The sequence below is a fragment of the Lemur catta genome, chromosome 8 (genome assembly GCF_020740605.2).
Source record: "Lemur catta isolate mLemCat1 chromosome 8, mLemCat1.pri, whole genome shotgun sequence".
In the NCBI taxonomy this organism is placed as follows: Eukaryota; Metazoa; Chordata; class Mammalia; order Primates; family Lemuridae; genus Lemur; species Lemur catta.
In genome coordinates, this window is record NC_059135.1 from 38,295,554 (window position 1) to 38,323,357 (window position 27,804).

Consider the following 27,804-nt stretch of genomic DNA (forward strand, 5'->3'; position numbering starts at 1 on the left):
CAATCACAAAAGTAAAAGCTTAGGTCTTTCTCTATTTTAATCTCAACATGGTGAAGAGTGACAATACTTTCACACCTAATGCTGCATTTTTTTTCCTGCATGAGGTATATGATTAGACAACAAACATCTGACTGCTTATTATGTGCCAGAAGTCATTCTAATTACTTACATAGAAATCTTAAAAACAGCTCTAGGGAGAAATGCTATTACTTACTTGTTTTCATAGTTGTAGAACATAAGGCTTAGAGAGGTTTCAAGTGTCAATAACTTGCCCAACATCACAAGTGAGGAGTATTAAGGCCAGGACCGGAAGCCCAGCAATCCATACCTGAGAGCATTTTAATTTTCTAAAACTCCAAAATTCCTTCTTTTAAAATCCTCTTTATGCTATAGTCTCCCACAAATAGTTTAAAGTGTTGTTGCTCCTTAGATTTAAAAATCATATACTATTAATAATTTGCTGCATTTTTTTTAAGTTCTGAACATCTACAATCTGATGAAATATACTCTATCCCAACCCTTAGACAACTTCTTTAGAGGTATTCTGAAATGTGAAAATCTTAACAAAAATATTAGTCACAAAGCCAAATTAACAATAATCACTAATATATGAATAAAGGAAAAATCTTTTTCTATAATATATACAAACCTCAGTTACAAAAGTACTATGGACCATAAGTAAACTCCTTTAGATTATTTAATGTTTTGTCTACCCCTTAACACTATCTACACAGTGCCTAATACATAGCATGTACTGAATTATTTGTGAAACACACTAGATTAGAGCAAACAATCTAGCACAACGTTTTTTATTCAAATGCTATGGAGCTTTCAGAAAACAAAGTCTACTTAAATTATTTTGTGATTTGAAGTGGGGAAAAAAAACTAAGTGATAAGTGCAGAGCTAAGCAGCTGCCAGGCTGATGTCCCACTACAACTGTAGTAAGATACACTGGCTCTCCATCTAAATCACTGAAAGACAGCAAAAATTAAGTAGGTAGGTTAACATTAATGCAAGTTTTATTCAAGAGATAATATTCAAGAAGAGTTGAATTCTAACAAAGGAAAAATTTACCAGTTATCCACCCTACAGTAAAAAGTGGAAATAAGTATCATTTATGACAAACAATAAGACCTTCACACTTCTGAATAAAGCTGTAATTGCTTGAGAGAGCCATTTCTCAACTTTTGCTAATAAGGCTACGTGAATTGTGTTCAGAAACTTTGACCACACATATATACACACCCCTCAAATAAAGTACCTAGGATTTTCCCTCCAGGCTGAGTACCTGTAAGTACCTAGGACCTATAACTTAAGACTTCATATTACTACATGAATTCAATTTGAATCACCTTCACTGTGTTTATCCACCATAATTATTTTTAAAAATAATTACATCAATGTTTATTATGACTTTACAACTCCCTCAGATTATAATATTTTAATGTGGCAGTTTCAAAAAATAAATAATCAAGGCCTCCGTTTTAAATTTTCCTTCAATGTAATACACAAAGTTTAAGAAATGTTAAGAGCACTACTCTAAAATAAATGTGGCTTTCTTTTAAAAACTACTAGTTACAAGATAGATCACATTCCATTCCATAATTCTGATAAAGAATCTGGTTTTCTGATAATAAAACAAGAATTTAGGATGATTCAGTCCTTGGAAAATCTTGACGACAGTCACTCAGTGAAGTCAATCATTCCTGGAGCCACAAACACTCGAAAATTGCTATTATCATTAATCAAATTTTTGTGTTTTTTGGTGGTTATTGCTTTAGTTGACAATATCTGAATTCAAGACAAAAGAACATCTTTCCACTAAGCCTTATGTTAAATATTACAAAATTTATATAGAAGATAGACTCATAGAGGCCATAACGCTGATGTCTTAAGTAATTCACCCATAAAATGGGTGCAGGGTTTTTAGAGGCTATCCAACAATTTTTTTGCCCTAAAAATAAATGTTCCTACTTTTCAGAGTGTTCCCATTCTTCATTAGGAGACTTGAGCAGCTTAACAGTTTTGCTATAAAAAACAAACCACTCTTCTTAACAAATCAAAAACATAAAAGGAAACCACAAAGGACATACTTTTCACAGTTAACAATAAATAAAAGTGCAATAAGTGTTCAAGTAGGGCATGTAGTTCAAAAACTACATGTGAGTATTTGGCATAGGTCATCTTTTAAAGGCTCTCCGTGGGTCCCTGCCATTACTTATTGTGGTCATGACCATTTGATTATTAGCTGTTCCTGGTATTTGTGGATTTACAGGTCCTCGGCCATTGCTTCTACCATATGAAAACTGACATCCCCTTGACTCAGGGCCACTTTGAACACCGTTTCCTAAAAAAGAATACAAAAACTCATCACTATTTTCACAAGTGGTCTATTGTGATCTATAGAACTACACCTATTTAAAGTTCCAACACATGCTATTAAATAATGCTTATAAATAATATTAAGGGAAACATACACCTTTATTTTTAAACTGGGAAAAAATAAATACTCAATGTGGGTTCTAGATAATAATACACAAATGTATGATTACTGCAAATACATTAACTTGATGCTGCATTAATGGAGAGAAAAAAAATCAACTTGGGCAATAAAATTAGAAAGAGCAGAAACAAAACATAGACATGTACTACCTACATTATAAGAGTAAAAAAAAAATAGTGTTTGAGTATTGGCATTTGGCTGAAATATGATTAATATCTCAAAACAATGTAATTCTAACTTTTTCAAGGCAAAGACAGTAAAGCTTTCCCAGGATGTGATGATCAGTTATGCCAAAACATGTAGCTATCAGGTCAAATAAAACATCAGCCACCTTAATGAATTCTAATCACAAAAGACTTTTCCTCAGGTATTTAAGAAAAAGACTTCAATAGACCTTCAACAGGATTGCAAGGACCATTAGTACATCTGAGGGTCATGATTAGCCTTTAAAAGGCTCATCATTTAAAGAGGTAGCTACCAGTATATGAAAAATTAAGCTGAGCTATTACTCTTAAGATAAAAGACTTTCAGTGCACCAAAATAACCAGTAATTCTCCATCTACTCTAAGTAATCACTAGATTACAGAAATTTTATAGAAATCAATGGAAAAAAATATGAAACCTCTTCACAGACATCATCAAAACTTAGAATTCCCATCATTAGTAAATGTTCACCACTGTATTCCCAGTTACTGGCCCAAATGTTTAAATATAGAATGTGCCAAAGAAGTTGGCTCAAAAGTATATCTAGAAAATCAGTTCTTTGGGAATTCCCTGTTTACTGGTAGTTTACTTTTAATACTAATTTATGCCTAAAGACATTATTTCCTCTAAATCTTTCATAACTCTTAATTCTTATATCTGATCACAAATACTCAAAAAAAAAAAAAAAATCTTACCCACTGGTCCAAATGTACCTGTACCCATATTACCATTCATGGAATTATTCTTCTGTTCACTCTGTGCCTAAAAAAAAGTTTTTAATTTAACCAAATGAACATAACATATTTATATTATTGTAACAGTACTATACCCATTGTTTTTTTCAATTTAAGGTTTGGTTTTTTAATTTTTAACAAATTTTTTAAAAATGTGTCCAAGTCCATTCAAGGTTGAAATATTCATAAATGTTTCCCAAAGCTTTCAGACCTTGGTTACATCCTATTATATTTCCTGATATTACTCCCTACTCTGCAAAGTGCTAGATGACACATTTACTTAGTATACGCTGCTACAGGCTCATATACAGACTCACAAAACATATATAATAAAATTACTATAAAGATCTTTTTAAAAATTCTCTTCATTACACTCTGACAGTCAAAATTAGCCTAATCATAAAGACATACTATACATTTTAATTAATTACCCCTTTGTTCTGCTGTCCTCGATAATCAGGGTTGGGTTCACTGAAATTTGGCACTTCTGAATAAACCATACAAAATCTAAAAGAAAATAAAGGACAAAGTTAAATGACTTCTGAAATAAAGTAAGTAATCAACCTTTCTTTATATAACATCCCTAACTTATAGGAATGGAGACTTTAGGTGTCAAATTAACAGCGACATGTTAACTCTATTCATTTATAAAAGAAACTTCCTAAATGATTATGTCTCATAAAAACATCAAATATTTGACTGCCTATAAGACATAAAACATTCTATTTTATATTTAAATTCCTTTTGTACTGCAAAAAATAAATCATGTCAAAGATCAAGGACACAGAAACACTTCTTTGTCCTGTTTTCCCACACAGGCTGATGCCAGTGAACCATGTTTAGGGTTCCAGAGTGATTTCTCCAGCAGTGGTGATGGATTTGCATGATCCATTCACACACTCATCCAGTCCCTCTTTTGACCAATCACTGTGTATCTGCAAAGACAATCATTCAAGGTTAAGAGTGGTTTCTAGGCGATAAAGAAAGAAAACTGACTGTCAAACCACCAGTTTACCCCGGTGTTGCTTATAAATTAACATATGGTATGAATTAACATTACACGTAAGTATTTTCTTAGCTCCTCTCCCCACAAAAAATAAATCAGAAGCAGTTTTGGTCAATCCTAGACTGACCCTGACAAAGAGCAGTCATTAAGAATTGAGTGACCTCCAGTGGTTCTTCACACTGACCTCCATTATTACACCTCTTTATGTATACAAGGCCAGGGCAGAATCTTGAACATTCTGGTTATAGACACTAAGACCTTTCATAACACATAACTCTAATATTACTACTCTAATCTTCCTTTCAGCAAAAACATAGTGTTAAATCAGTTACTGATCTTTAAAAGCTACTGTGATTGCTCTTTTTTTGCCTTTCATTATAAACAGATCCTCCAAACAAAATATCTCATGCCCTTAGTGTAGAAGAGCTTTCTTTCTTTCTTTCTTTCTTCCTTTATTTATTTATTTATTTTGGTGCCATTTGTGGCTTCTCTCTTTAAATATCCTCCAATTCGATGGGCATTAAGTAGCTATCTGAGCATTAACCAAGAAGAATGGACTAAACGATTTAGCTCGTTGCCTTCACTATACTTTCATACAACCCAAATGTCTAGGCTAGCATGGAGGCTGAATTACCTTTACACCCTTAGAGAGGATGGTTCCTCCAGGTCAGGGTGGAGATCATTACCAGGGTGGTAGAGTACGGAAGCTCGCATTGCGGCTGCCTGCACCGTACCTAGACTGTGGATAAATAAAGGACTTCAGTTTTCATTGCTGCAAGTCCTTTTAACGTGAGTACATTCACCCATAACCAGAGAAAAAGAAAATTTAAACTTATGGCCTGAAATTCATACCTAGCTTCTTATTTGGCAAATTACTAGAAGAGAGACTGTACTTTCAAATGGCACTTGTGACATCTGAAAGATGTACATTTCTAAAGCCTACAGAAATGGTCCCACTGGGGTTGGTCTCTACTGCAGCTTCTTACTGCTCTTTGCCAGGAAAAAATGACATTTACAACCATAGGAAACAGTATTGATAGCTGTTAACCAGTACATGCAAAGTTATTTTTTCAGTTAAGCTGTCAAAGACATTCAGTTTACTAGTCAAAAAATGCCAAGTAAGAGATTTATAGTTTAAACCTACCAATGAAGACATTATTTGTAATTATACAAATGCATTTCAATACTTACTCCCCAATTTTCTGAAGCTCACCACCTCTTCCAGTATAAAGTGTCAGACATCCTTTCCACATGGATGCATACCTAAAGAGAAAAGAAGTGTTAGTTCTCTGGAAATATGTATGTTTTCTTCTATTTAAATCAAGTAAATCTTCATACTATATATTTTCGTACTGAGGTAGAACTGAAAATCAAGCCCTCTCTCTACCACAGTAAATCAAATACAATAAACCTAACTTTGATGAACTTGCTACTTACAAAGAAATAATAAAGAAATTCTACTGCCAAGTTTTGACATAATTAACTATGACAAACCCTGGAAAATAAAAGAAAAAGTCTTTTTGAAAAGCAAGATCATACCCTAGATGATCATATCTTTAGTCAATTAACAAAGGAAGAACTTTTAATTGTAGAAATTTAAGCAGAAATTATTTTTTCAGCCATACAATACATAAAATCAACACTCTAGTGTTTACTTTTATGCTCATTTACACAGTCTAGTCACATACTGATATGCTGTCTTTTCTTCTGCCTCCATAAAAGACACAGGATTCCCAAGCTATGGAAGATTTGGTAGAATTTAATCAAGGAATAAAAAAAACTAAGTCACAAACCATTCACCAATCTGCCTTTCCAAATTTGCAATTTTTGATACCAACCTGGCTGAACAATTGTTTACTCTGAACAATTTTGAATGCAGACATCTTTAAAATAATCCCTTGCAAAAGACAATTCCTCCAAGCAAAAAAATAAAATAATCCTAGATACAAATCTAAGAAAAAGGTACATTAATCAATATTAATCAGTCTTGAATCAGTCCAAGGTTTGCTTTTCAAAAGTTCTCTGTGCAACTACTATGGTAACTGCATAACTTTTAAAATGACTTATTATACAGTTCATTTTAGTAAGGGTTATTAAGGACTCCATTCACCACTCTTAAGTTATACAGAGAGTGACACAGGAGACGGTGCAGTAACATTTTACCATACTAAAGTAAAATTAATGCAAATTTTGAGAAAAAATTTCAATAGTTAAAATTAAAGCATTTAACTTCCACTTGTTTAGGAAATGAGAACACTGAAACCAAGTTTTTAGGGTTTTCTTAATTAACCATTATTTAGATGTTAGGTATATCTTTCTTGAAAAGCTACTTTTCTTAGATACAACCAGAACTTAAGGGCCTTACAATGGCCCAGACTCCAAGCTGAGTGTGTTATTTTAGTAAGGTATAATCATTCCCATTTTACAGAAAAGGAAGCTGAAGTATGACGTGTAATAACTTCCCAAAGTCACATTGAAGTAGTAAACAGAGCTTCTTTAGTTTTGAATTTTCCTTTAAACTGTACTCCTAGGTAATTGTTCTCCTTAACATTCTGTAGACACCATAGCTACTGAGTTTAATTTTTTGACCAGTCTTTTAATGCAAGCATCTATGACTGTGACTACAGAATATGAAATATTTGAAATGAGATGCTGTTTTCAGTGTATAAAATACTTTTATTCATTGGATGAAAGATATTTTGGGAGTCAAGAAACTTCAATTATGCTAATCCTCACCACACCCTCTCATGTAGGAATTCTCTTTTAAGATGTGAAAATTTAAGACATAATTAGTGTCATAATGAGTCAGTGTATGAGAATAAAACGTCTAAGTCCTGATTCTCATTTCCTGCTGTGATAACCTCACTTCCTGAAGATGTTGTAAGACCTGTAAGATAGTATCAAAGAGCTGTAAGCTGCTACACTCAGGGCTCTACAATACTTCTCTGAGATTATATTTATTAGACCAGGATCAATCTCCACCTACTCTTCCTATAGTTATGATTGATAAATTATACTTCTATTGATCACCAAAGTGTCCAAATTCTATTTTCTTTCTTTTTTTTTTTTTTTTTTTGAGACAGAGTCATACTCTGTCACCCATGGTAGAGTGCCCTGGCATCAGCCTAGCTCACAGCAACCTCAAACTCCTGGGCTCAAGAGATCCTCCTGCCTCACCCTCCTGAGTAGCTGGGACTACAGGCATGTGCCACCATGTCTGGCTAATTTTTTTTTCTATTTTTAGTTGTCCGCCTAATTTATTTTTATCTTAGTAGAAACAGGGTCTCGCTCTTGTTCAGGCTGGTCTGTAACTTCCAAGCTCAAGCCATCCTCCTTCCTTGGCCTCCCAGAGTTCTAGGATTACAGGCCACCATGCCCCAGCCAAATTCTATTTTCAAGATCCTGTTCTGACCTTTCATCTTCCTGAAATAAAGTTTTGGTAAATTTTTAAAAACATCCTACAAAAAAAAAAAAAAAGTTGTGCTAAATACAGAAGGCAAAGTAATTTTTGAGAATGAGCCTTCCAGATATCATAAACTTCCCCTCTTAAATTTTTCCAGTGCAAATTTTACATACTACAGAAAATGATAAATTCCCCAACTACAATTTTCATTTATGTCCACGCCGTCTAAATAACAGAGGTAAAATACTGGCCAGGATTTGAAGTCATTAAAAAGTGACAACTACACTGAATTAAATAACTTAGGAAAAGAGAAAATGTGGACCGTATCAATCTACTGAAAGACTCAATGACTCCCAGAATAGCACTTAAAACTACACTCGGCCTGTGAACTTGGTGGCGGTGGTGGTGAGAGGGCGTGGAGGATATAAAAGCCTTAAACCTACGGCCTTTGTAACTGTAAAGGTGTGTTACATCCCAATGCTGCCCACCATTCAAATTTAACACCAAAGAAGCTCAAAACTCCTTGGAGTGGCCCACAGAAGGGACACGGAACTCCAGAACTTGACAAGATGCCGGGAGTCAGCCAATCCCGAAGAATCCCGCAGACTGTTCTGGCATTCTCTTCCCACGCCCTTTTATGCACACCTACCCTCTGGTCAACCGAATAATATCCCCCGGCTGTATAAGACCTCCGATCTCATCCCACACGGAAATAGTGATGCTGCCCGTTTTATCTGCTACTTTGCACGATCTCACTTCATGGCCGTCTTTGGTTTTGGTCACGCGTCCTGTGAGGATTTAAAAATCAAAGGGGGGGCTGTGTTAGAATGAGGACGTCCAGGAGAGCTCCCTAACTCCTCCTCCGGTACTTTAACGCATCTGGAAGGTGGGAAGAGGCCAAGCCGGGAGTTCTTGCCGCAGGTAGGCTCTGAGCCCAGGAGGGAGCCACTGGAGCCACGTGGGTGGGGGAGGGGACCAGGAGAGGGGAGGGACGGGGGACGGGGAGGGGGAGGGAAGCCCCCGGCTCGCGGCCGCCGCACCCCTCTCTCGCGTACCGGAGCGCACAGGGGGCGTGGAGTGGGCTGCGGACCCCCACTTACCTATCTCCAGGACAATAAAGACGACATTTAAGTTTTTCAGTCCGGGCTTAATGTCTTTTATAAAAAGAGGCGGGTCGTTGACCCCATTCATATTGAGGCAGGTGCGGCTACGGCAGCGGAGACACACGAGTGGGCAGGGCGGGGACAAAGCTTCCCACCCTCTCGGGCCGGGGTGAGGGCGGAGGGGCGACCTTGGGCGGGGGGTGGCGAGAGAAGGGGCAGAAAGCGGCCACTCAGGGGCCGGGGAAACCAGCCCGGACGACACTGAGCCTAAAAAAGCAAAAAGGAAAAAAAAAGCGCTCACAAGTTCAAAAGAATAAAAAAGACGAACCACTCCGCACACCAACCCCGCTCCCAACTGGGCTACAGGATGGCAAGCGTGCGAACTGCCCCGTTCTTTGGAGAAAAGAAGAGAAAAACAAAAGGCAACGAGTAGGCAGCTCTGCCCTCGGTCCCGCTCACACACACGGGCGCGCGCCCAGCCTCTCCCGGGCTGCGGGAAAGGACGGGCTGAGACAGCGAGACGAGAGCAGAGAGAGCACAACCGCGCGCCCAGCGCCCCAAACAGCGACTGGCGAACGCGCCCGCACGTCGGCTGGAACCCGGGGCCGCCCCGCCCCTTATGACATCACACGGCGTCTGCACGCCTGCTGCCACGCCCTCCTGGCGCGGGGGCGGAAAGAGAAGGGGCGGGAGCGAACCCAGGACGCCGCGCAGCCGCCCTCGCTCCTCCCCCGGGGCTGTCAGCGCGGGCCCCGCCCCCTCGTGCTTCCAATCCGCTCTCGGCCCCGCCCACCGCGCCCGCTCTCCTCCCACTCCGGGCGCCGTGGCGCAGCGTCACTGTTCCGCTGCCTCGCCTCCTTGTACGGCGTTTTACCGTTGGGTGCCCAGTTTGGGGTTTTGTTGTCCTTTTTACCCCCCCCCAGAGTTCAGTCCCCCCTCTCTTTCCCATTAGTTCTGCGGTCAGGGGGAATGGTGCAGTTTAGGACCCAGTCGATACGTTAAAAAGTGTGTAATCGAGTAAGACCAGGATTCTACCCGGGGTGGTTGGTCCCAGGCCAAGGAAAAACACGCTGGGATGGTGAAGGGGTCTGTGGTTGCAAGGTTGGAGTTTGAGCTGAAAAGGGAACTGGGAGATCAATTTAGCCGCCTCACTTTAGGCACACTTAAATTGAGATCCAGAAAGTTGAAGTAGTTTGCTGAAGGTCACCTGGCAACTTACGAGTAGGCAGAACTGCAACACGTGTCGTCCCACCTGATCTTCCACTTTTCACTCGAATACAAGCAGATAGACAAGTTAATTAAATTCCTTTGCAGACCTCATTTTTCCTTACCCCTTCCCTCTCAGATTACACCCTTTCCCCATTTTGCTTTTCTTCTTTCACTTTGCACTTGTTTTTATACATCCAAAACAAAATATACAACAGCTATGGGACCACCTGACCCATAACTGAAAAAAAGATGAATAAAGTTCTTTTTAATTTCATGTAGTGAAAAGAATATGTACTTTAGAGACAAACCTGGGCTCAAACTATTTGCTAGTTATGTGACCTTTAGGACAAGTGGTTAAGCTGTCTAGCTAGCCCTAATTTAATCATCTGAAAAATAAAATGATCCCTGTCTCACCGAGGATTAAATGGGATCATAAATAAATTGTCCAACTAGTGCCTAGCAAATATTAATAGTAGATACTCAATATTTTCCCCTTGACAATTTTCTATTATTAAAGAGAAGAAAAACAATAATAGCCTGTGATTACTTAATCCTCTCATTGACTTTATGGAGTGAGTGCTAATTTTACAGAGGATGAAACTCACCAAAGGCCACACAGCTAGAGAATGGCCAAACTGGGTTTGAATCTAGGGGCAATCTTGGTCCCAGAGCTCTCCAGCCTAAAGTTAATTTTTAGACTTAAATTGCAGTGGTGGCATTATAAGAGTCAAAAAACAGACTGAAGAAATAAAATAGTAGCAGCAAGATAAAGCAGTAGGGCTTTAAAGAATCATTTAATTGACTATTCATGATGATAACAGAAATGTGGGAAAGTGTCAGAGAATTTGTGTGTCAGGAGCATTAATTTTTCCCCCTTATTTCCTGAGTATTTTTAGATCAACCACCACTTCCCAAACATCTGCACAGATATATTACAGATGTTGAAAAAGAATTTCAAAAATAATCACAGCATTAGCAAGACAGTCAAGGCATTCTTAAGGAAGCAGAAGTTTTCATTTCGTGGATTAATAAAGCCCAGAGTGCTAAAGATGTTGACATAATGGAAAGTGGTGTAAAATAATATAAGCATGATTTCAACATCAAATAAAACAAATGATGAAACATGCCAGTTAATGGTAGAACCAGCATCCAACTTCAGGGATCCCAAAGACTCCAATCCAGATCAGAAGCTCTGATTACCATGATTGTGTGATGGAACTTGACACTTCAAATGGATTGCCCTCAAAGCTGTATTTTCTAATGCTGGCAAAACATTCTCACAGAAACAATATTTAAATCAGTCTCTTTTTTTTAAGGTTTGACAAGATCTTCAAAAGATTAAGAATAGGCAGGAAACCAACTAAGAACTTTGAACAGAGTTGTGGCCAAGGGTTTGGGCAAAGAAAATAGCCCCTCGCTAAACTCTCAGTCATTTGTCCCCAGAAAGGGGATTAGGTGGGGCTGCTCAGGCTAGTTATATTGACATTTTACAAAGAGGAACAAGACACTTAGGAAACAAAGTCCCACAGAAGCAGATGCGGATCCTCAGAACAGTGGCCCAGCCCTTCCCTTCCCCCACAGGACATAACTCAGCTGAACATCTGTTTCCTTCCCTCCTCACTCAGTAGTTCTCAGAAAGGAAATGGCAACCATATGCTTTCTCATTAACCAAAACCAAAGACAGCCTTGAGAAACAAGATGGTATGGGCAATACAGGAACTCTTCAACTCAGACTAGTTGGTTTCACCTACTCCTAAATCACCCCAAAGGTGGTAATTAATAAAAAGAGAAAGGGGATATCAAGAAGAACAAGTATTGCTAAGCAGATAATCTTTCCTGAAATTACCAGTCAGTGAAATAAACAAAGAGATCTGTCATCCAGCCTGCCCAGTTAGGTCATAATGATTATATTGCTGATTCTTTAGTATATTCATAAGATTACTTTATGGCCTTCTCCTTTCTAAGGCTGTTTTTCAGGCCTTCCTCATTTTTCACAGCCTAAACATAAACTTATGCTTAGTGAGATCCAGTGTAATACAGAAGGACACTCAGTGGAGTCCTGCACATATAAGGCTCTGGTTACCTGGGTCCTCATTGATAAAGGTTTTTCTATAAACTGTCCCCAGCGCTCAGTACCCATGCTCAGTCCCACGTTTTGGTTTCTGGTATTACCAAGATCATTTTCACTTTGTTTGCACTATTCATCTATTTAAAACAATTAACACATCAATAAAACCTATCACCAAGTACTGTTGAATACTAGACATCTTGTATGGTGAAACAAACAATTTTAAAACTTAACAAGAACTACAGTGTTCTCACATAATCCACTTTGTAACATAATTGACAAGGTCAAAAACAAAAAAACAATCCTCTTAAAAAGATTTAAACAAAAGACTCAGAAGTAATGAATGTTTAATAATGACTGCAATGATAGCCACACAAATCATCCCTATAATGATAAATGCTAACACATCTTGAGCATTTGCTATAAGCCAGGCATTTTACACTTATAAGCACTTTATACTTTTTGATATATTACTTAAAAATTAATGTATATGAGGTGATTGCTCTCATTTTACAGTAAGTTATAGAACCAGGATTTAAAAACAACCGTGTGTTATATGTAATCACTTTTTCTACAAAACGGTTTATTTGCTCTAGTAAGTATATTTCTTTGGTCACCTAAATGTGTAATTAGATCTTTCAAAGGCTTTGTAATTCACAGTGATAAATGCAGTAAAATGTTATCCGATTCCCCAATGTCTGATTGTGTGGGGGCAGTGAAATCTGCTTGTGAGGAATAACTCTGTACCTTCCCTTGGGCAGAAATTTATCCCTAAATGGGTTAATTCAACTCAGCTATATTATCTTTTAATGATAGAGTGAACAAGTTTGGCTTCTGTGCTCTAAAAAACTTCTTTCAAATGTACCATACCTCTAAATAGCTGCCTGGATTTATTGTTTATTCAGATAAGAAAACAAAATATTATTGGATACTGAACTAATTGGAGACTGATAAAACAACATACAGTATCTAGCTGCTTCAAAAAGAGTTACTCACTACAGTTTGCTAATGTTTCCCAATGTTCTATGTAATTAATAAATAAATAAAATAATATATAACAGGTTTGAAAACCCCAGCTATGCCGGGCACCATAGCTCACACCTGTAATCCTAGCACTCTGGGAGGCCAAGGTGGGAGGATGGCTTGAGGTCAGGAGTTTGAGACCAGCCTCAGCAAGAGTGAGACCCCATCTCTACTAAAAATAGAAAAATTAGCCGGGCGTCATAACGAGCACCTGTAGTCCCAGCTACTCAGGAGGATGAGGCAGGAGGATCACTTGAGCCCAGGAGTTTGAGGTTGTTGTGAGCTAGGCTGATGCCACATCATTCTAGCCCAGACGACAGAGCAAGATTCTGTCTCAAAAAAAAAAAAAAAAGAGAAAGAAAAAGAAAACCCCAGCTCACCTGGTTTCAGAGCCCTCTTCGTTAATAGGCATTGCAAGAAGTATGTGACAGTTTCTCCTACCATCATGCCTGACATATGTTGGAGTGGAGGGCTTGATGAATCTTTGCAGAAGTCTGATTTATTGTCATGGTTTCTCTATAATAAAAATGAATGCCTTTTCTTATGTTGGAGATTATCAAGCATCACACATATATGCACATACTCACACACCAGTAAATCACCAGGAAGAAACAGTAGATGTTTCCAAACAAACCCCTAATCTAGTATTTCCCATAATAGCATAGAGTGTCCCAGTTGGAAGGATGCTTTCAGATAATGTAGTCTAACCCCTTCATATTGTGTATGAAAAAATACAAGCTAAGAGATGTTAACAAGATTACCACCTACAGTCCCTAATGAATTAATGGATCTCAGCAATCATTACCAGAGACTGCTAATATCACACAAAGAGAGACAACCAATCCAAACCAATTAAATAAGAATCTCCCAAGGTGGGACTTAGGCATCAACATATTTTAAATCTCCTCAGGTAATGACAACATGCAAGTAAGTCTGAGAATCACAGCAGGTTAAAAGATTTTTTTTTCCCAAGATAAATTTTCTTTGTTTTCCATATACCTATTAATACCCTGGAGCAGTATTTCTTTTATACTAGGTTAGGGAAAGCCTGCATTGATAAATTTCTAGGACTGAAATAACTAATTATATATTTAAGACTTCTAATGTGTATTATCAAATTGCATTTTAGGAATTTTTGAAGAGATTTATACTCCATTTGCCCTTTGTATATACATTAAACATAATTCATTTAGTCAACACATTTTTATTGAACAACTACTATGTGCCAGCACTGGGACTGCATCAGTGAAAAATAATACAAAAATCCCTGACTTCATGGAGTTTACATTCTAAGGGAGCAGACAGACAATAAAATAAATAAGTAAATTGTACAGTATATACTAGAGGATGATGAATACTAAGGTGAAAAATAAAGCCAGGGAGGGCATAGGGATTTAGCAGGTAGGGGTGCAGAGTGGTCAGGGAAGGTGATATGAGAGTAAAGTTACAAGGGAGAAGAGGGAGCAAGCCAGGTGGCATGTGGGCTAAGGCACTCCAGACAGAGGGAGAGCCATCGAAAAGGTCCAAGCATTTCTGGCTTTTTCCAAGAACAGTAAGAAGGCTGCTGCAGCTGAAGCAGTGAGTAAGGAGAGAGTCTAGAAGATGAAGAGGAAGAAGGGGCATATCATATATGAGGACTTTGTGCTGACTTGGGCTTTTACTTTGAGACAGGAATCTATTGGAGTATTTTGAGCAAACATGCTAGCCTGACTTAGCAGGGTCACTCTGACTTGGTTAAGAGCAAAAGGAGCAAGGGCGGAAGCAGGAAGATCAGTTAGAAGGTCATCATGTTAATCCACTTGAGATGCATGGTGGCTTTCACCAGGGTGGTAGAAGTGACAATGGTCAATGTGATCAGCACCTGGATCTATGTGGAAGGTAGAGCCAACAGATCTACCATCTGGCTGGAGTGGAGTATGAGAGAATGAGATGAATCCATTATGACTTCCAGATTTTTGGTCTAAGCAACTGTGGAAGGAGGGAGTTGTCAGTAAGTGAAATGAGGAAGACTACAAGGGGAGCAGTTTTGGGGGACAAGGAAACATCAGGAGGGCCATTTTGGCAGGAAAACACAGCAAGAAGAGTGGTTTGTTGAATGCCACATGAATCAAATGTTTCTGGGGAGAGGGCATGACAGTTGTGTCAAATCCTGCTGATAGATCAGGTGACATTAAACTGAGGATTTATCGTAGGGTTTAGCAAAAATTAAGGTCATTGTTGACTTTGACAAGAGCAGTTGCAATAAAGTTGGCAGGGGAAGAAAGCCTGAACCAGTCACATTCAAGAGAAAACAAAAATCCAGAAATTGGAAATGTCAAAGTAAGTGTATATAGTTCCTTCTAGGAGGCTTGTTGTAAAGGAGATCAGAGAAATGGGGTAATAACTTGCAGGGAAAATGAGACAAAAGAGATTTTTTTTTAAATATGTGAAAAATAAGGTCATGATTTTAGGCCAAGAGGCATGATTCAGTAGAGAAGGGCGAGATCAGATCGCTGGAGACACGTCCTTGTCCTTGAGCAGGTGAGAGAGGATGGAGCTAGAGCCCCTGTAGAAGGGTTGATGGGAGACAGAGGGATCTTCTGGAACAGGAGGCTGGGTTGCCATGGTGGTAGGAGTGTGTGGGAGTTCTGTTCTGATTGCTACTATTCTGAGAGAAATAGGCAAGATCATCAGATAGAGTGAGAACAGGGAGGAGATGCTGGAAGTTTGAAGTGTGTGAAGAGGTTACAAAATAGTTGTCAGGGAACATGGGAGAGTGAATGAACTAGAAAAATATATCACAATTTCAGAAGCACACTAAAGTCTCACTTGAAGGCAGTTAATAGCCAATTTAAAGTTCAACAGTGGACAGACATGGTTTTGTATGTTTCATCAGACACATCCATCTGTGAGGGTTTAGGCACAGACTAGGCGGAGAGTTGGATTTAACCAGTACTGGAGTTTTGACAAGCGACTGTACCCTGTTTTTTGCAATGTATATTGTGTAAATCTTTCCTAGTTTTTAATCTGTCCTTTCCTTTTATCTGTATTTTTAAGGACAGAAATTTTATATTTTTATATGGTCAAACCTGTTATCTTTTCCTATGGTTTCTTCCATTGCTTCTTTGCTTTAGGAAATCCTTCCTCATAAAGGGATGATATAAACTTTTTTCTATATACCTTCTTCAATTTTTTTGTGGTTGAATGTTTAACTTTTTAATCTATATGTATGTTGTGATACAAAGCTCTAATAAAATATTCATCAAAGAGTTACTGTATTTTACCCGTGTTATTTATTAAAGAAATAATTCCTTATCCTTGCATTTGTGATTTTTAAAAAATATATTATCTTATTATCCTTTTCTAGTTTAAAAACTCTGGTTCCATATCATCACTACTAGGTCACTGGTTTATCTGTCTATCCTCAGTATGAAACATGCTTTAACTAGTGTCTAGTTATAATTTTTCAGCATCTGGTAAGGTCCAACCTCCAGCACCTTTTATGAACATTATTTAACCATTCTTGCTTACTTTATTTTCCTAGAAAATTTTATCATGATTCAAAAACAGACCCCTCTCAGGGTTGGTTTGGAATTGATAGAAGTCTAAACATTAATTTGGGACATGTCAATTTTTTTATAATATTCAAGTACCCCATTCAAGAACCACTCTCTGATGCCATATTCTTCTTTTTTATATTTTACTTAGATTGATCATTCATTCATGTTTTCCATACACTTTAAATCCCCTTGAGATCATAGTTTTGCTTTGATTTTGATCTTGCTAGAATGGTGATTCCTCAAGTAAATTCCCCAGAAAGAAAAGAGGAAGGTACCTTCTGATACTTTACATATACAAAAATGTCTAATTTTTTTCTCACATATTTTGGTCAGGTATAGGATTTTTAGAAGTTCTTTTGCCTTAGTATTTATCATTAATTCTAATGCATATAATGTTCCTTGAAACACTGATTTTAGAAAGGAAAAAATGAAAAAAAACCTAAATATCAAAAAAGGGAGATTTATTAAATAAGTTGGTATTATTGGTAGGAATGTCTACATAACCATTTTTGAAATGAGGTCAATATACATGTACTGATAAAGAAACAAGTCCCTGTGGAAAAAGGAAGCTGCATAATAATATGTACACAATAATTACATTTTTACAAAATAAAAACCAATATGGATGTATCTCGATATATCTTTTTTTAAACCATATATCTGGAAAAACATACACCAAATATTAACAAAATCACTCTTGTTGGATTAAGAAGTGGGAAAGGAAGAACTTTCATTTTAAATTTAGTATACTCTAAATTATTTGAAGTTTTAAAATTGTGTTATTAGTAGTTGTACAGGTTTTTTTTTGCAGCCAATGTGTACATTTATTTTATCTTTTTCATGCCTTTATTTAGCTTGGCACTGTTGACCACTCTCCCTTTTGTACAAACACTGTGTCAGGCACCTCTCCTAAGCATTCCCCTAACACACTGTACATATTCCAATTATAGAAATTTTCCCTTTAATGTATAATTTCCTCTTTATTTATCAATTTCTACCAAGTGGACTAGAAGTCAGGTACTTTTCCTATTTCATCATTTTATCTTATTCCTTCCAAAGTACATGTTCAATAACTCTTTGCTGAAAGTGTCTGTATGATTTGAAAGGGAGTGTGTGTTATCTTGTCTGGAAAGTAAAAGAGTCAGTGTTCAGAAGGCAGAAGAGGGAAGTCAGACAGGCAGGGTAGAGAGCCCTGAGGGTGAGCTGTGTCCCTTGGTTGAGCAGCCAAACCACCAAGGGAGGGTTCCTTCAACTGCAGTACAAGTAGGGCAAAGGAACAAGCAGAGAACTGTGTGGGAAACTCTGCAAGAGCAGTAAGAAGGTAACTGACCTTCTCCATTTAGGGGAATTCCACATTTAGGTAAGAGAATATTATGCAAATGTCCTTCTCCGGTGACCTAACAACTCAGCTATCTCATGTGGGTGAGAAAAATAGAAGTAGCATGGAACTTTTGAAGGGAAGTTGGTAGGCAAATATCACTTCGAAAGCAAGAGAAAGGCTAAGTCTTACTTACAAGGGTAAAGGTTTAGCTGTCCCCCAAAAGAAACACCAAACAGTATACATCTATACGCAGAGGCTTAAATAAGATGGATGTTCATTTCTCCCTCATGTTATAGTCCCAAGGTGAGCAGTGCAGGTTTGTGGCAAGACTCTACTCCATGATGTCACTCAAGGACCCAGACTCCTTCCATTTCCCAGATCACCACTCCCTCTGGGGATACCATCATCCTCATCGTCAAAGTTGGGTTGTGGTCACATTCAGTGTTCCAACCCATGGAAAGGGGAAAGAGAGGAAAACCAAGGCAAACGGCTTATTTTTAAAGGTAGAGATGGCACAGAAATTACATATAACTTCAATGTACATCGCATTAGCTGAAACTTTGGCACATAATCACACTTAGCTGTGAAAGAGGCTAAAGATGTAGTCTCTAGCTGAGTAGTCAGGTACCTCGTATAATCTCTATCTCTATGGAAAAAGGGAAGTGTGGAGGAAAATCAGAAGTCTTTGCCATATGAAGAAACCAAATTTTGTGTCTGTAACCTAACTGGGAAAAGTCTAATGGCCACCAAATGCTGGTCTAAGACTGTTGATGCATGGACAGTGCAAAACCAAGGACAATGGAAGAAATTTAAAGCTAAATGGATACAATTTAAGAGATTGTTCTTTATTATGAGATAATATTCTTCCTATTTTTTAGTTAAAATATCTTTAATGAGAGGCAGATGATGGTAGACAACATTTTGTGTCCTTTTTTAAAAAAAAAAAGTAAAATAGAATATCAGCAACACTCCATCAGTATACCAATTCCCCAATTTATTTGTGTGTGTGTGTTGCTGAGATTTTACTGATTCTTGAAATCCTTATCTGGGAACCAATGCTCCATATGACAACCAAGCAAAAAGGGTCAGTAGAGAGTCCAGTAGTTAGGACTATTAACTCTACTCCTCCTTCAACATAGAAGGTGGCATTTCACCCCCACAATAGGTTTTCTAAACTCTCCTGACTTGACCCACCATCATCTTCCTCTCCATAGCCGGTTAGTTACCCCCCTCTCTGGACTCCCAAAGTATTCTTTAAATGATCCCACCATAGTATTTATCATATTGCATTGTATTAAAAGTTAATATCCTACTTGAACATGAACACTTCAAGAATAAGGACCATTCACCCATTGAAGGCATGAGTTCTTTTCCAATATGCAAACATCTTTATTAGTTCACTAGGACCGCCACAGTAAAATACCAAGGACTAGGTGGCTTAAACAATGGAAATATATTTTCTTACAGCTCTAGAGACTAGAAGTCCCAGATCAAGGTGTTGGTAAATTTGAGTTGCTTGCTGATGGCTGCCTTCTTGCTTTTGTCCTCACATGATCTTTTCTCTATGCACATGGATCCCCAGTATCTTTTTGTGTGTCCAAACATCCTCTTTTTGCGAGGAAATCCACTAGGCATATTGAATTAGCACTCACCCTAACAGGCTCATTTTAACTTAATCACCCCTTTAAAGAGCATATCTCCAAATACAGACATATTCTGAGGTATTGGGGGTTAGAGCTTCAGTGTAAGAATTCTGGGGTGACATTTCAGCCCATAACAACTTTAATATTTTTTTTCTAATTATAAAAGTCATACATGATTTTTAAAAGCAAATTATGCAGGAATGTACAAGTAGAAAGTTAAAGTCTCCTGTCATCTCACCCTTCAAGACAATAGTTCCCAACAATTAGGGGTAAATCAATGTTTCTTGAATGAATGAGTGATGGAGTGGTCCCCATATAACACCTGAATAAATGGGACACCAAGAGGCTGGCAACTTTTTTAAGGTCATGAAACTAGTTAATGAAAGGTGGACCATAGCCCAGTTCTATCAACTTACATTCCACCTTCCTTCTGCTATCCTATGCTATCCCCTTTTTATATTTATCATAATTATTGAACATTTATGTTTATGTTCCTAATTTTTAATGTTAAAGGGGGTAAGATGAAGATTTTATATTTTTCTTTAAAAGTTACCAAACCTAATAAAGTTGCTGTTTACCTACACTTTCCCTTGTCTTAGCTCTTTCTGCAGCAAGAAACAGATATTCACTCCGATTCATTTTCTGATATGTATTGCTGCATAACAAACCTTGTCAAAACTTAGTAGCTTAAAACAGCAACTGTTTATTTTCATGATTCGATTGGCTGGCTACCTGGGAGTGACTTTTGGTGGTCTTACTTGCACAAGTGCTCATGTGGCTCAAGTCATCTGATGGCTGTCCTGGGGCTGGAGGGCCTTAGAAGGCCTCACTCTCATGTCTGGCGGTTGGTGCTGGCTCTGCACTGGGGCACCTCCATTGTCCTCCAGTGGTTTCCCATCCTCTGCTAAGCTACATCAGGCTTCATAAGGTAGTGATCTTGGGGTTCCAAGAGAGTAGAAGCTGCAAGGTCCAAGTCCTAGGCTCCGGAACTAGCATATCACTTTTGTCACATGCTATTGTTTGAAACCAGTCACAAGCCCGAGCCAGAGTCAATGGGTTGGAGAGATAATCTCTGCAGCAACACCGCATTGCAAAGAAGCATGTGGATACAGGGAGGTGTGATTCATTGGGCAGGTTGGGGGAGGGCATGATGCTTTTCCACAGCTGAGATTTCCCACAGGATAACATTGTACCTGCCAGTTTCTGTCATGCCCATGGCTTCTTTTGAACTAAGTGAAGTTCATATGGTACTATCCTTTATATTGTGTCATTCTGCTTCCTGGCTTCAAGGAGTCAGACTGGAGATTAGTGCTTGTTTTAGTTAGGATTAGGGCCAACTTCAAGTGAGAGAAAATCCAAAATGGCTGGGCTTACACAAAATAAGAGGCTTATTTATAGTTCTTGTCAAAGTCCAGAAATAGATTTTAGAAGATTGATGTTGGCTTCCACATTAACAACCCCCTTCTCTCTTGTTGCTCCCTTCACTGTACCTACCATTTCTAAGGTTGCCACATGGTCCAAGATGACTGCCAATGCTGCAAGCTTTACATTCCATTTCATTCAGCAGGAAGGAAAAAGGGGAGAGGAGATAAAAGCAATTCTAATCAGGGATACCTCCTAGCAGTTGCACATCCAACTTCCACTTACATCCCATTGGCTTGCACTTAGTCACACAGCCACATCTTTCAACAAGGGAGGATTGGGAAGTATACTTTTTTTGCTAATGGCCACATGCCCAGCCAAATATCAGTGGTTCTATTACTACAGAAGTAGAAGAGAGTAGATGTGAATGGAAACATGAATGAGGGGAGGGGATAAACCATGCAGATATCTGGGGGAAAAAGCACAGGCAGAGGGAGTGCAAGTGCAAAGGCCTTGAAGGAACATTCTTGGGATGTCTGAGGACCAGCAAGGAATCCAGCATAACTAAAATGGGAGCAGGGAGTGATAATAGACAGGATGAAGAGATAGCCAGAGATCAGAGCTTGGTAAGAGCTAGGTAGTGTATTGTGAATAAGATATTTTTTCCTGAGAAGTCCAAAAGCAAAGTTCTGCAGGGAGTCCACAAGACCACTCCCCAGGTTCAATGATGTGCTAAGAGGAATCACAGGACTCAACGTTTAGTCCACTTATGGCTATGATATCGACAGGATACAGAACAAAATCAGCAAAGTTGGAAAAGGCATATAATGCAAAGTCTGGAGGAAACCAGGTACAAGCTTTCAAGAGTCCTCTCCCAGTGGAGTCACACAAGAGGCACTTTATTCCTCTAGCAAAAACTTGTGACAATAGGTTTGAAATGCTGCCTACTAGGAAAGCTCATGACAGACTCAGTACCCAGGGTTTTTATTTAGGGCTGGTCACCTAGGCACCCTTTTCCTGGCACATGCCCAAATCCCTGACTGCCAGAAGGAAAGCAGGTGTTTACCATAAACTACACTGTTTTGTACAGTTTAGACACAGTGGGCTCCTCATTTAGGGAATGGCCAGAACTCTCCTGAAACCTAAATTCTGAGACACCAGTCAATGATGATCTTTACAAGCAGATCTTCCTAAGAATGGCCAAGTTGGGCCTGCTGTTAACTCTTTTCTGCACAAAAGTACACAGAGAGTGATGAAAAAAGCAAAGTGGAGTAGGAGCCAAGAAACTAAGCAGGCTGTATGAGTTAGTGGGAGCAATGAGTAAGCAGAAACCATGAGGCAGATAAACTGAGAAGTGGCAGGAGGAAGAAGCAGAGAAGAGAGAAGTTGATGGGACACCAACCTTAGTATTGCTCTTGGGACATCAGAGTTGCTTTATCATCCTGGAGACCAATGAACAACACTCTGGTTCTACATGAGACTTGAGGGTTCCACTGAAATGTTTCCTGCACTTGCCTCCTTATTTACTCTCATATCCTTATAATCAATTCCAATCACCCAAGGTCAGTGGTATGTCTGTGCTCCTTGAAACCTGAAAACACTTCACTAATTCTGGGTTTTAGCAAATGACAAGATAGACTTTATAGAGAGAAACTATTAATAGAATGATAGCCAAGGGATCACTGGCCAACTGGATAAAGGACCAAGATTTGTAGTATGGCATGAAATCTTCCCCCGTCCACCACCGTCATAAAGCCCTGCTCAGGCCACATTGAACTACTCACAAATATGTTCAAAGGACACTTTTGTGTTTCTTTGACTTTGATCATGTAGTTTATACTCTGCCTATAATTTCTGGTCTTGTCATCCTCAAAAAACCCTGAAAAGCTTCAATACCCAGCTAGAGTGTCATTTGCATTCTCTGACCATTTCTTCCCCCATACTTCTGTCTGGCTCCTTTAAGAATTTATTAATCCTTCCCCCTGTATAGTTCTCTCAGTTCTTGGTACATATTTGTGTAAAAGCACTTATAAAATGTGCTGTAATCAACAATTTGTGCATCTGTCTCTGAATAAATTATGTTCCTAGCACTTAGCATAGTGTTTCACAAATGGTAATCCTTTAATAAATGTGTATCAAGCAAATGAACAAATGAATGAACCAAGAAACAAATGTAATGAGTCACAAATTGAAGAGTTCTGATACAAGGAATCAAGAACAAGGCTCCTTGACCAAACACCCAATTTTCAATTCTCACGCTTGAAACAATAATATCTTTCAGGTATTGAGGTACTTATTATTTCTCCAGATTATATTACATTTGCACTACCCTAGTTCTTTGAAGATATTACTACTTTACATATGTTAAATAGCCACGTTAGCATTGATTGTAATAAGTTCCCTATTGAGGGAGCAAATTTTTTTTTTAATTATGGCAGAATTTAAATATTCCCCAACCAAAAAAGTCTGATGCTAAATATACTCAATTCTGCAATATCTGAGTGTGTTTATGCAAGTAAGTGAACACACAAAGTCACTGTCCTGCTATGAAAGTAGTTCTTGCCACTAGTACCTCATATGTGTATGTATATTTTTTAATTAAACTTTTCAAAGAGGAATAATTTCAAGTAGTATTGATGTCCCAACCCACTACAATGGCACTGAAAGTGAATTTCCAAAGCAATTTTACAATAAAACCAATTCCAACAAGCTTAGACCTGATTATAGCAAACATCAAATAAAATCTAAATTTGATACTTTTTCCATAAGATCTCTTTTGAGTAGTGGCCCTTTAAAATCTAGTAGTATATTTTATAAGTTTCCTTTACTTCCCTGAGAGTTATCAGAATTGAAGCCTTTGGTTAAATGCTTTGATGACATGCGGTTGTGGTGGCTATTGCTGTTAACATGCAAGAGGTTGCAAGAACTACACAAAATGGATTCCCAGAAGCTGAGGACAGATTTTTAAACATAGCATTGTCTGAAATTAAAGCTAATTAGAATTAATTTCAGATTTTCCAGATCAGTCATCTGACAGAGGGTTTGCAAATGGTGTTGATGAGGTTAGCCATTGCCCAATTTTCACATGTGTAAAGAAGAGGATATTGCAGAATCAGAGAAGGAAACTAACATTTTTGGAACATTTTCTTAGAGCCAGGCACTTAACATACACTCTCATTTAATCATTACAACACTCCTTTAAGGTAAGATTCACAATCCACATTTCACAGATGGGAAAATAAAGCTTGGAGAGGGAGGCTCCAGGCCACACAACTACAACTACTGCTAAGCAGAACTGAAATTCCAACCAGGTCTTTCTGGCTCCAAAGTTTGTGTCTCTACCATCTAACATAAAAGACCATGTGATCACATCGCAAGCTACGAATAGCTGTAATCAAATGTAAGCTATCCTGAATATCATCCCCAAAATGGAGTGATCTGCTTGGAGATTAAATTTAAAAATAGAAAAGAATTGTTTAGGAGTCAGCAAATTTTGGCCCCAAACCTGTGTGTTTGCCATATAACCTTAGGCTGCTTCCTAGCCAAAAGGGCAGAGTTGAGTAGTTGTGACAGAAACCACATGGTCCACAGAGTTCAAAATATTTACTATCTGACCCTTTGCAGAAAGAACATGCCAACCTCTGGAATAGAAGCTTTGTCAATCAATAGCCACTGCTGTCCCAGGAAGAGAGATGCAGTGTCTGGCAGACACTGGAAAGCCGTACTTTTGCATAGGTCCAAGGGGACCTGCCGACTCTGCCCAGTCTGGAAGTATTAATAGTATCTTATAAAACGAGTCAATTCCCCTTGCCCTGGCCTATTATCCATCACAGAATCTCATCACAAATACCATTCTCTAAGCACCGCGATAGCTGAAAATAGGCATGAGGAAAAACAGATAATATAGTCACTGTGAAAATGTAGCCAAATTATAAATGAGTAGTTTGATATTCTGGATTCAAAATCACCACATTATGAATTTAATTTGTGTGAAACTCTTATATAGGTTTGATCATATTTGAAAGGCCTGAAAAAACTGAGTTTTTAAACTTTGCAAGAGCCAGAGATTAGGATTTCCATTGACTCAAAAAGATAGATGAATGAAAAATATTCATCTTGAGAAATTAGGTAGCCAGGCTCTCAGTCTACATCATTTTATTAGTATCATTGATGCATTAAATTAGTTCAAGGACTAAATGAACTTAATTGATGAAAAAGGTTTATATACTTTTTATCGATTATATTCACACCAAGTGAATGTTCCTTACTTGTTTCTATATCAAGATAGCAAAACACTATGGAAAATATGAAAGTCTGCACTAAAATTTTGAATAATTCACAAGAAATTTTGGAACAGAAGGTAGTCAGTTCAAGTTGATTAGATTGGCCCTATGAACCAATCATTTAATTTCCAAAGTAACAAGGAAAAAGCAAATCTGGGTAAATAGCAAAAAATTAAAATAAGGAGCAAAGCCAAAAATAGCTTAATTATAAAGAGGGACAAAATAAAAAACTGGATAGCTTTTAAAAAGTAAAGAATTTCTTCTTAATTTGAAAATAAGACAAATTGGTGACAATAAACACCCCTGATTTACTTTTTCATATAAATTTTCATTTTAAAACAGTTTTAGATTTACAGAAAAATTACAAAGATAAAACAGGGTTCCCAATATACTCACCTCACACCGTTTCCCCTACTATTAGTATCCTACATTAGTGTGGAACATTTGTATAGTTAATGAACCAATATATTATTAACTAAAGGATTTCCTTAGCTTTTACTTAATGTCCTTTCTAGATAGACTTAGGCTGCCCATTTCTGAGCCAATTAAACATTGGCAAGTGATATAGGATTACTGTGATTGGTTTAATTAATCTGAGCAACCACTTGCAACCCAACCTCAACTAATCCTAAGGGTGGAGTTGAATGGATGTTGACAAGTCAATCCCCATGTTCACTACAATGAACATGATTTCCTGATGAAGGATCTACATAACATGAAAAAAATCCCAATTAAATAGCTTGTCATTATTAAATAGGACAATCACAGACTCAACTAACCATCAATGGCCAGAGATGTTCATGACACAATAATTTTTTGACATTTTTAGAAATGTCATTTCTAGAAACTTTTAAAATTCCCAAGATTCAGGCCGGACACGGTGGCTCACGCTTGTAATCCTAGCACTCTGGGAGGCTGAGGCGGGTGGATCACTTGAGGTCAGGAGTTCGAGACCAGCCTGAGCAAGAGCGAGACCCCATCTCTACTAAAAAAAAAAAATAGAAATTATCTGGCCAACTAAAAATATATATAGAAAAAAAATTAGCTGGGCATGGTGGCATATGTCTGTAGTCCCAGCTACTCGGGAAGCTAAGGCAGTAGGATTGCTTAAGCCCAGGAGTTTGAGGTTGCTGTGAGCCAGGCTGATGCCACGGCACTCACTCTAGCCCGGGCATCAAAGCAAGACTCTGTCTTAAAAAAAAAAAAAAAATCCCAAGATTAAGAAAAAAGGAAAAATTTTATATGGTTTCTTGGTTTTCTCTCCGTTCCATTGCAGACATGTTTCCTATGCACAAACTCACACCCTACAGATTTATCTTTATTTCCTTCTTTTAAGTAAAAAAAATTAATCTTTTACTAGAGAAGAAAATGCATTCCCACGATTAAAAGTTCAAAACGTACAAAGTGTATATAGTGATACTTCTCTCTCCTACCTCTGTTCCCCAGACACCCAGGTTCCCATTTCTCTCTGCTACCAGTTACTATTTTCTTCTGTATCATTCCAGAGATAATCCGTGTCTTTGTAAGTACCTCTTTGTACAATACTCTTTCACATCGTGCTTTTTTTCCCTTTATGTCCTGTAGATCTTTCCACAGCGAAACATAATTTGCTCATTCTTTTTCATGTCTTTGTAATATTTAGTTGATTTACTGTAATTTATTTGATTAATCCCCTGTTAATGAACATTTGAGTTATTTCCAATCTTTTGATATTACAAACAATGCTGTAGTGGATAAATGGAGATATATGTCATTTCACACATGTTCCCAGAAGGATATCTGTAGAATAAATTATTGCCCTCTCATCTTTCACCAAAATTTCACTCCAAGAACAAGTTTTGTGCTGGGTGGGGAATACTCACTAAAACACTTTAATCTTTTGTTTGTTACCATAAAAGACTCATTCATCCACGTCACAGACAGAAACCACCTCCAAATTATATATTCCACACACTAATTTATGCCAAAATTCATTTGCTTCACTAAGAACAATCAGTTTCTTAGAGCTTTGCTTGGATTACCAGAACTAGCAATTGGGGGACACAGAAAATAATAATACCATTGATTGTACGCAAAACAAGTTGAGAACAATACCAGGAAGAGGAGACATGCCAGGAAGTTGCCGGGCCTGGCTTGGTAGCATAGCAATGTACTCACTGATCTCAGAATCCTTTCAGTTCAGCTGGACATCTCAGCAAAGTCTCTAGAGGTTCATGGCCCTTCTGGTGAAGGTCATATATGTCCAAAATTTTGTAAACATTTCCTGTCAGAGTTCTTAAAATTGTAATCCCCAAGATATTTCAGCTGGCTCCCATTCAGTCAGGAAAGCTTAATGCATTCTTTCCTAGTTACCAGTCCAGAGCAGAAGCCAATGAGTAAGTTTCGGTTGAAGAACTGAAACT

The 27,804-nt window shown here is 38.0% G+C and overlaps 1 protein-coding gene across 3 annotated transcripts; it reads right to left on the reverse strand.

The window, feature by feature from the left end:
- Window positions 1–998: 998 nt before the first annotated feature.
- NABP1 (nucleic acid binding protein 1) lies at window positions 999–27,741 on the reverse strand. 3 transcript variants are annotated; one of them, XM_045558638.1, is made up of 6 exons: window positions 27,560–27,741; window positions 8,501–8,639; window positions 5,640–5,711; window positions 3,874–3,949; window positions 3,404–3,470; window positions 999–2,348 (listed from the first exon to the last, which is right to left on the reverse strand). In XM_045558638.1, exons 3-6 carry the CDS (start codon window positions 5,699–5,701, stop codon window positions 2,182–2,184), a joined length of 372 nt encoding a protein of 123 aa, XP_045414594.1. In that variant the 5' UTR covers window positions 5,702–5,711; window positions 8,501–8,639; window positions 27,560–27,741; the 3' UTR covers window positions 999–2,181. The 3 variants fall into 3 exon arrangements, with proteins under 3 accessions (XP_045414594.1, XP_045414592.1, XP_045414593.1); XM_045558636.1 differs by lacking the exon at window positions 27,560–27,741 and adding an exon at window positions 10,174–10,190; XM_045558637.1 differs by lacking the exon at window positions 27,560–27,741 and adding an exon at window positions 8,952–9,534.
- Window positions 27,742–27,804: the final 63 nt, after the last annotated feature.

Excerpts from the sequence above, each read along its gene's own strand:
- NABP1 (XM_045558637.1), bottom strand. The coding sequence starts at position 9,042 with ATGAATGGGGTCAACGACCCGCCTCTTTTTATAAAAGACATTAAGCCC. Across the intron at positions 5,712-8,500 it reads ATTATTCGGTTGACCAGAGG|GTATGCATCCATGTGGAAAG; the intron begins GTAGGTGTGCAT and ends TTTTCTCTTTAG. Across the intron at positions 3,471-3,873 it reads GAGGACAGCAGAACAAAGGG|GCACAGAGTGAACAGAAGAA; the intron begins GTAATTAATTAA and ends ACTTTTTTTTAG.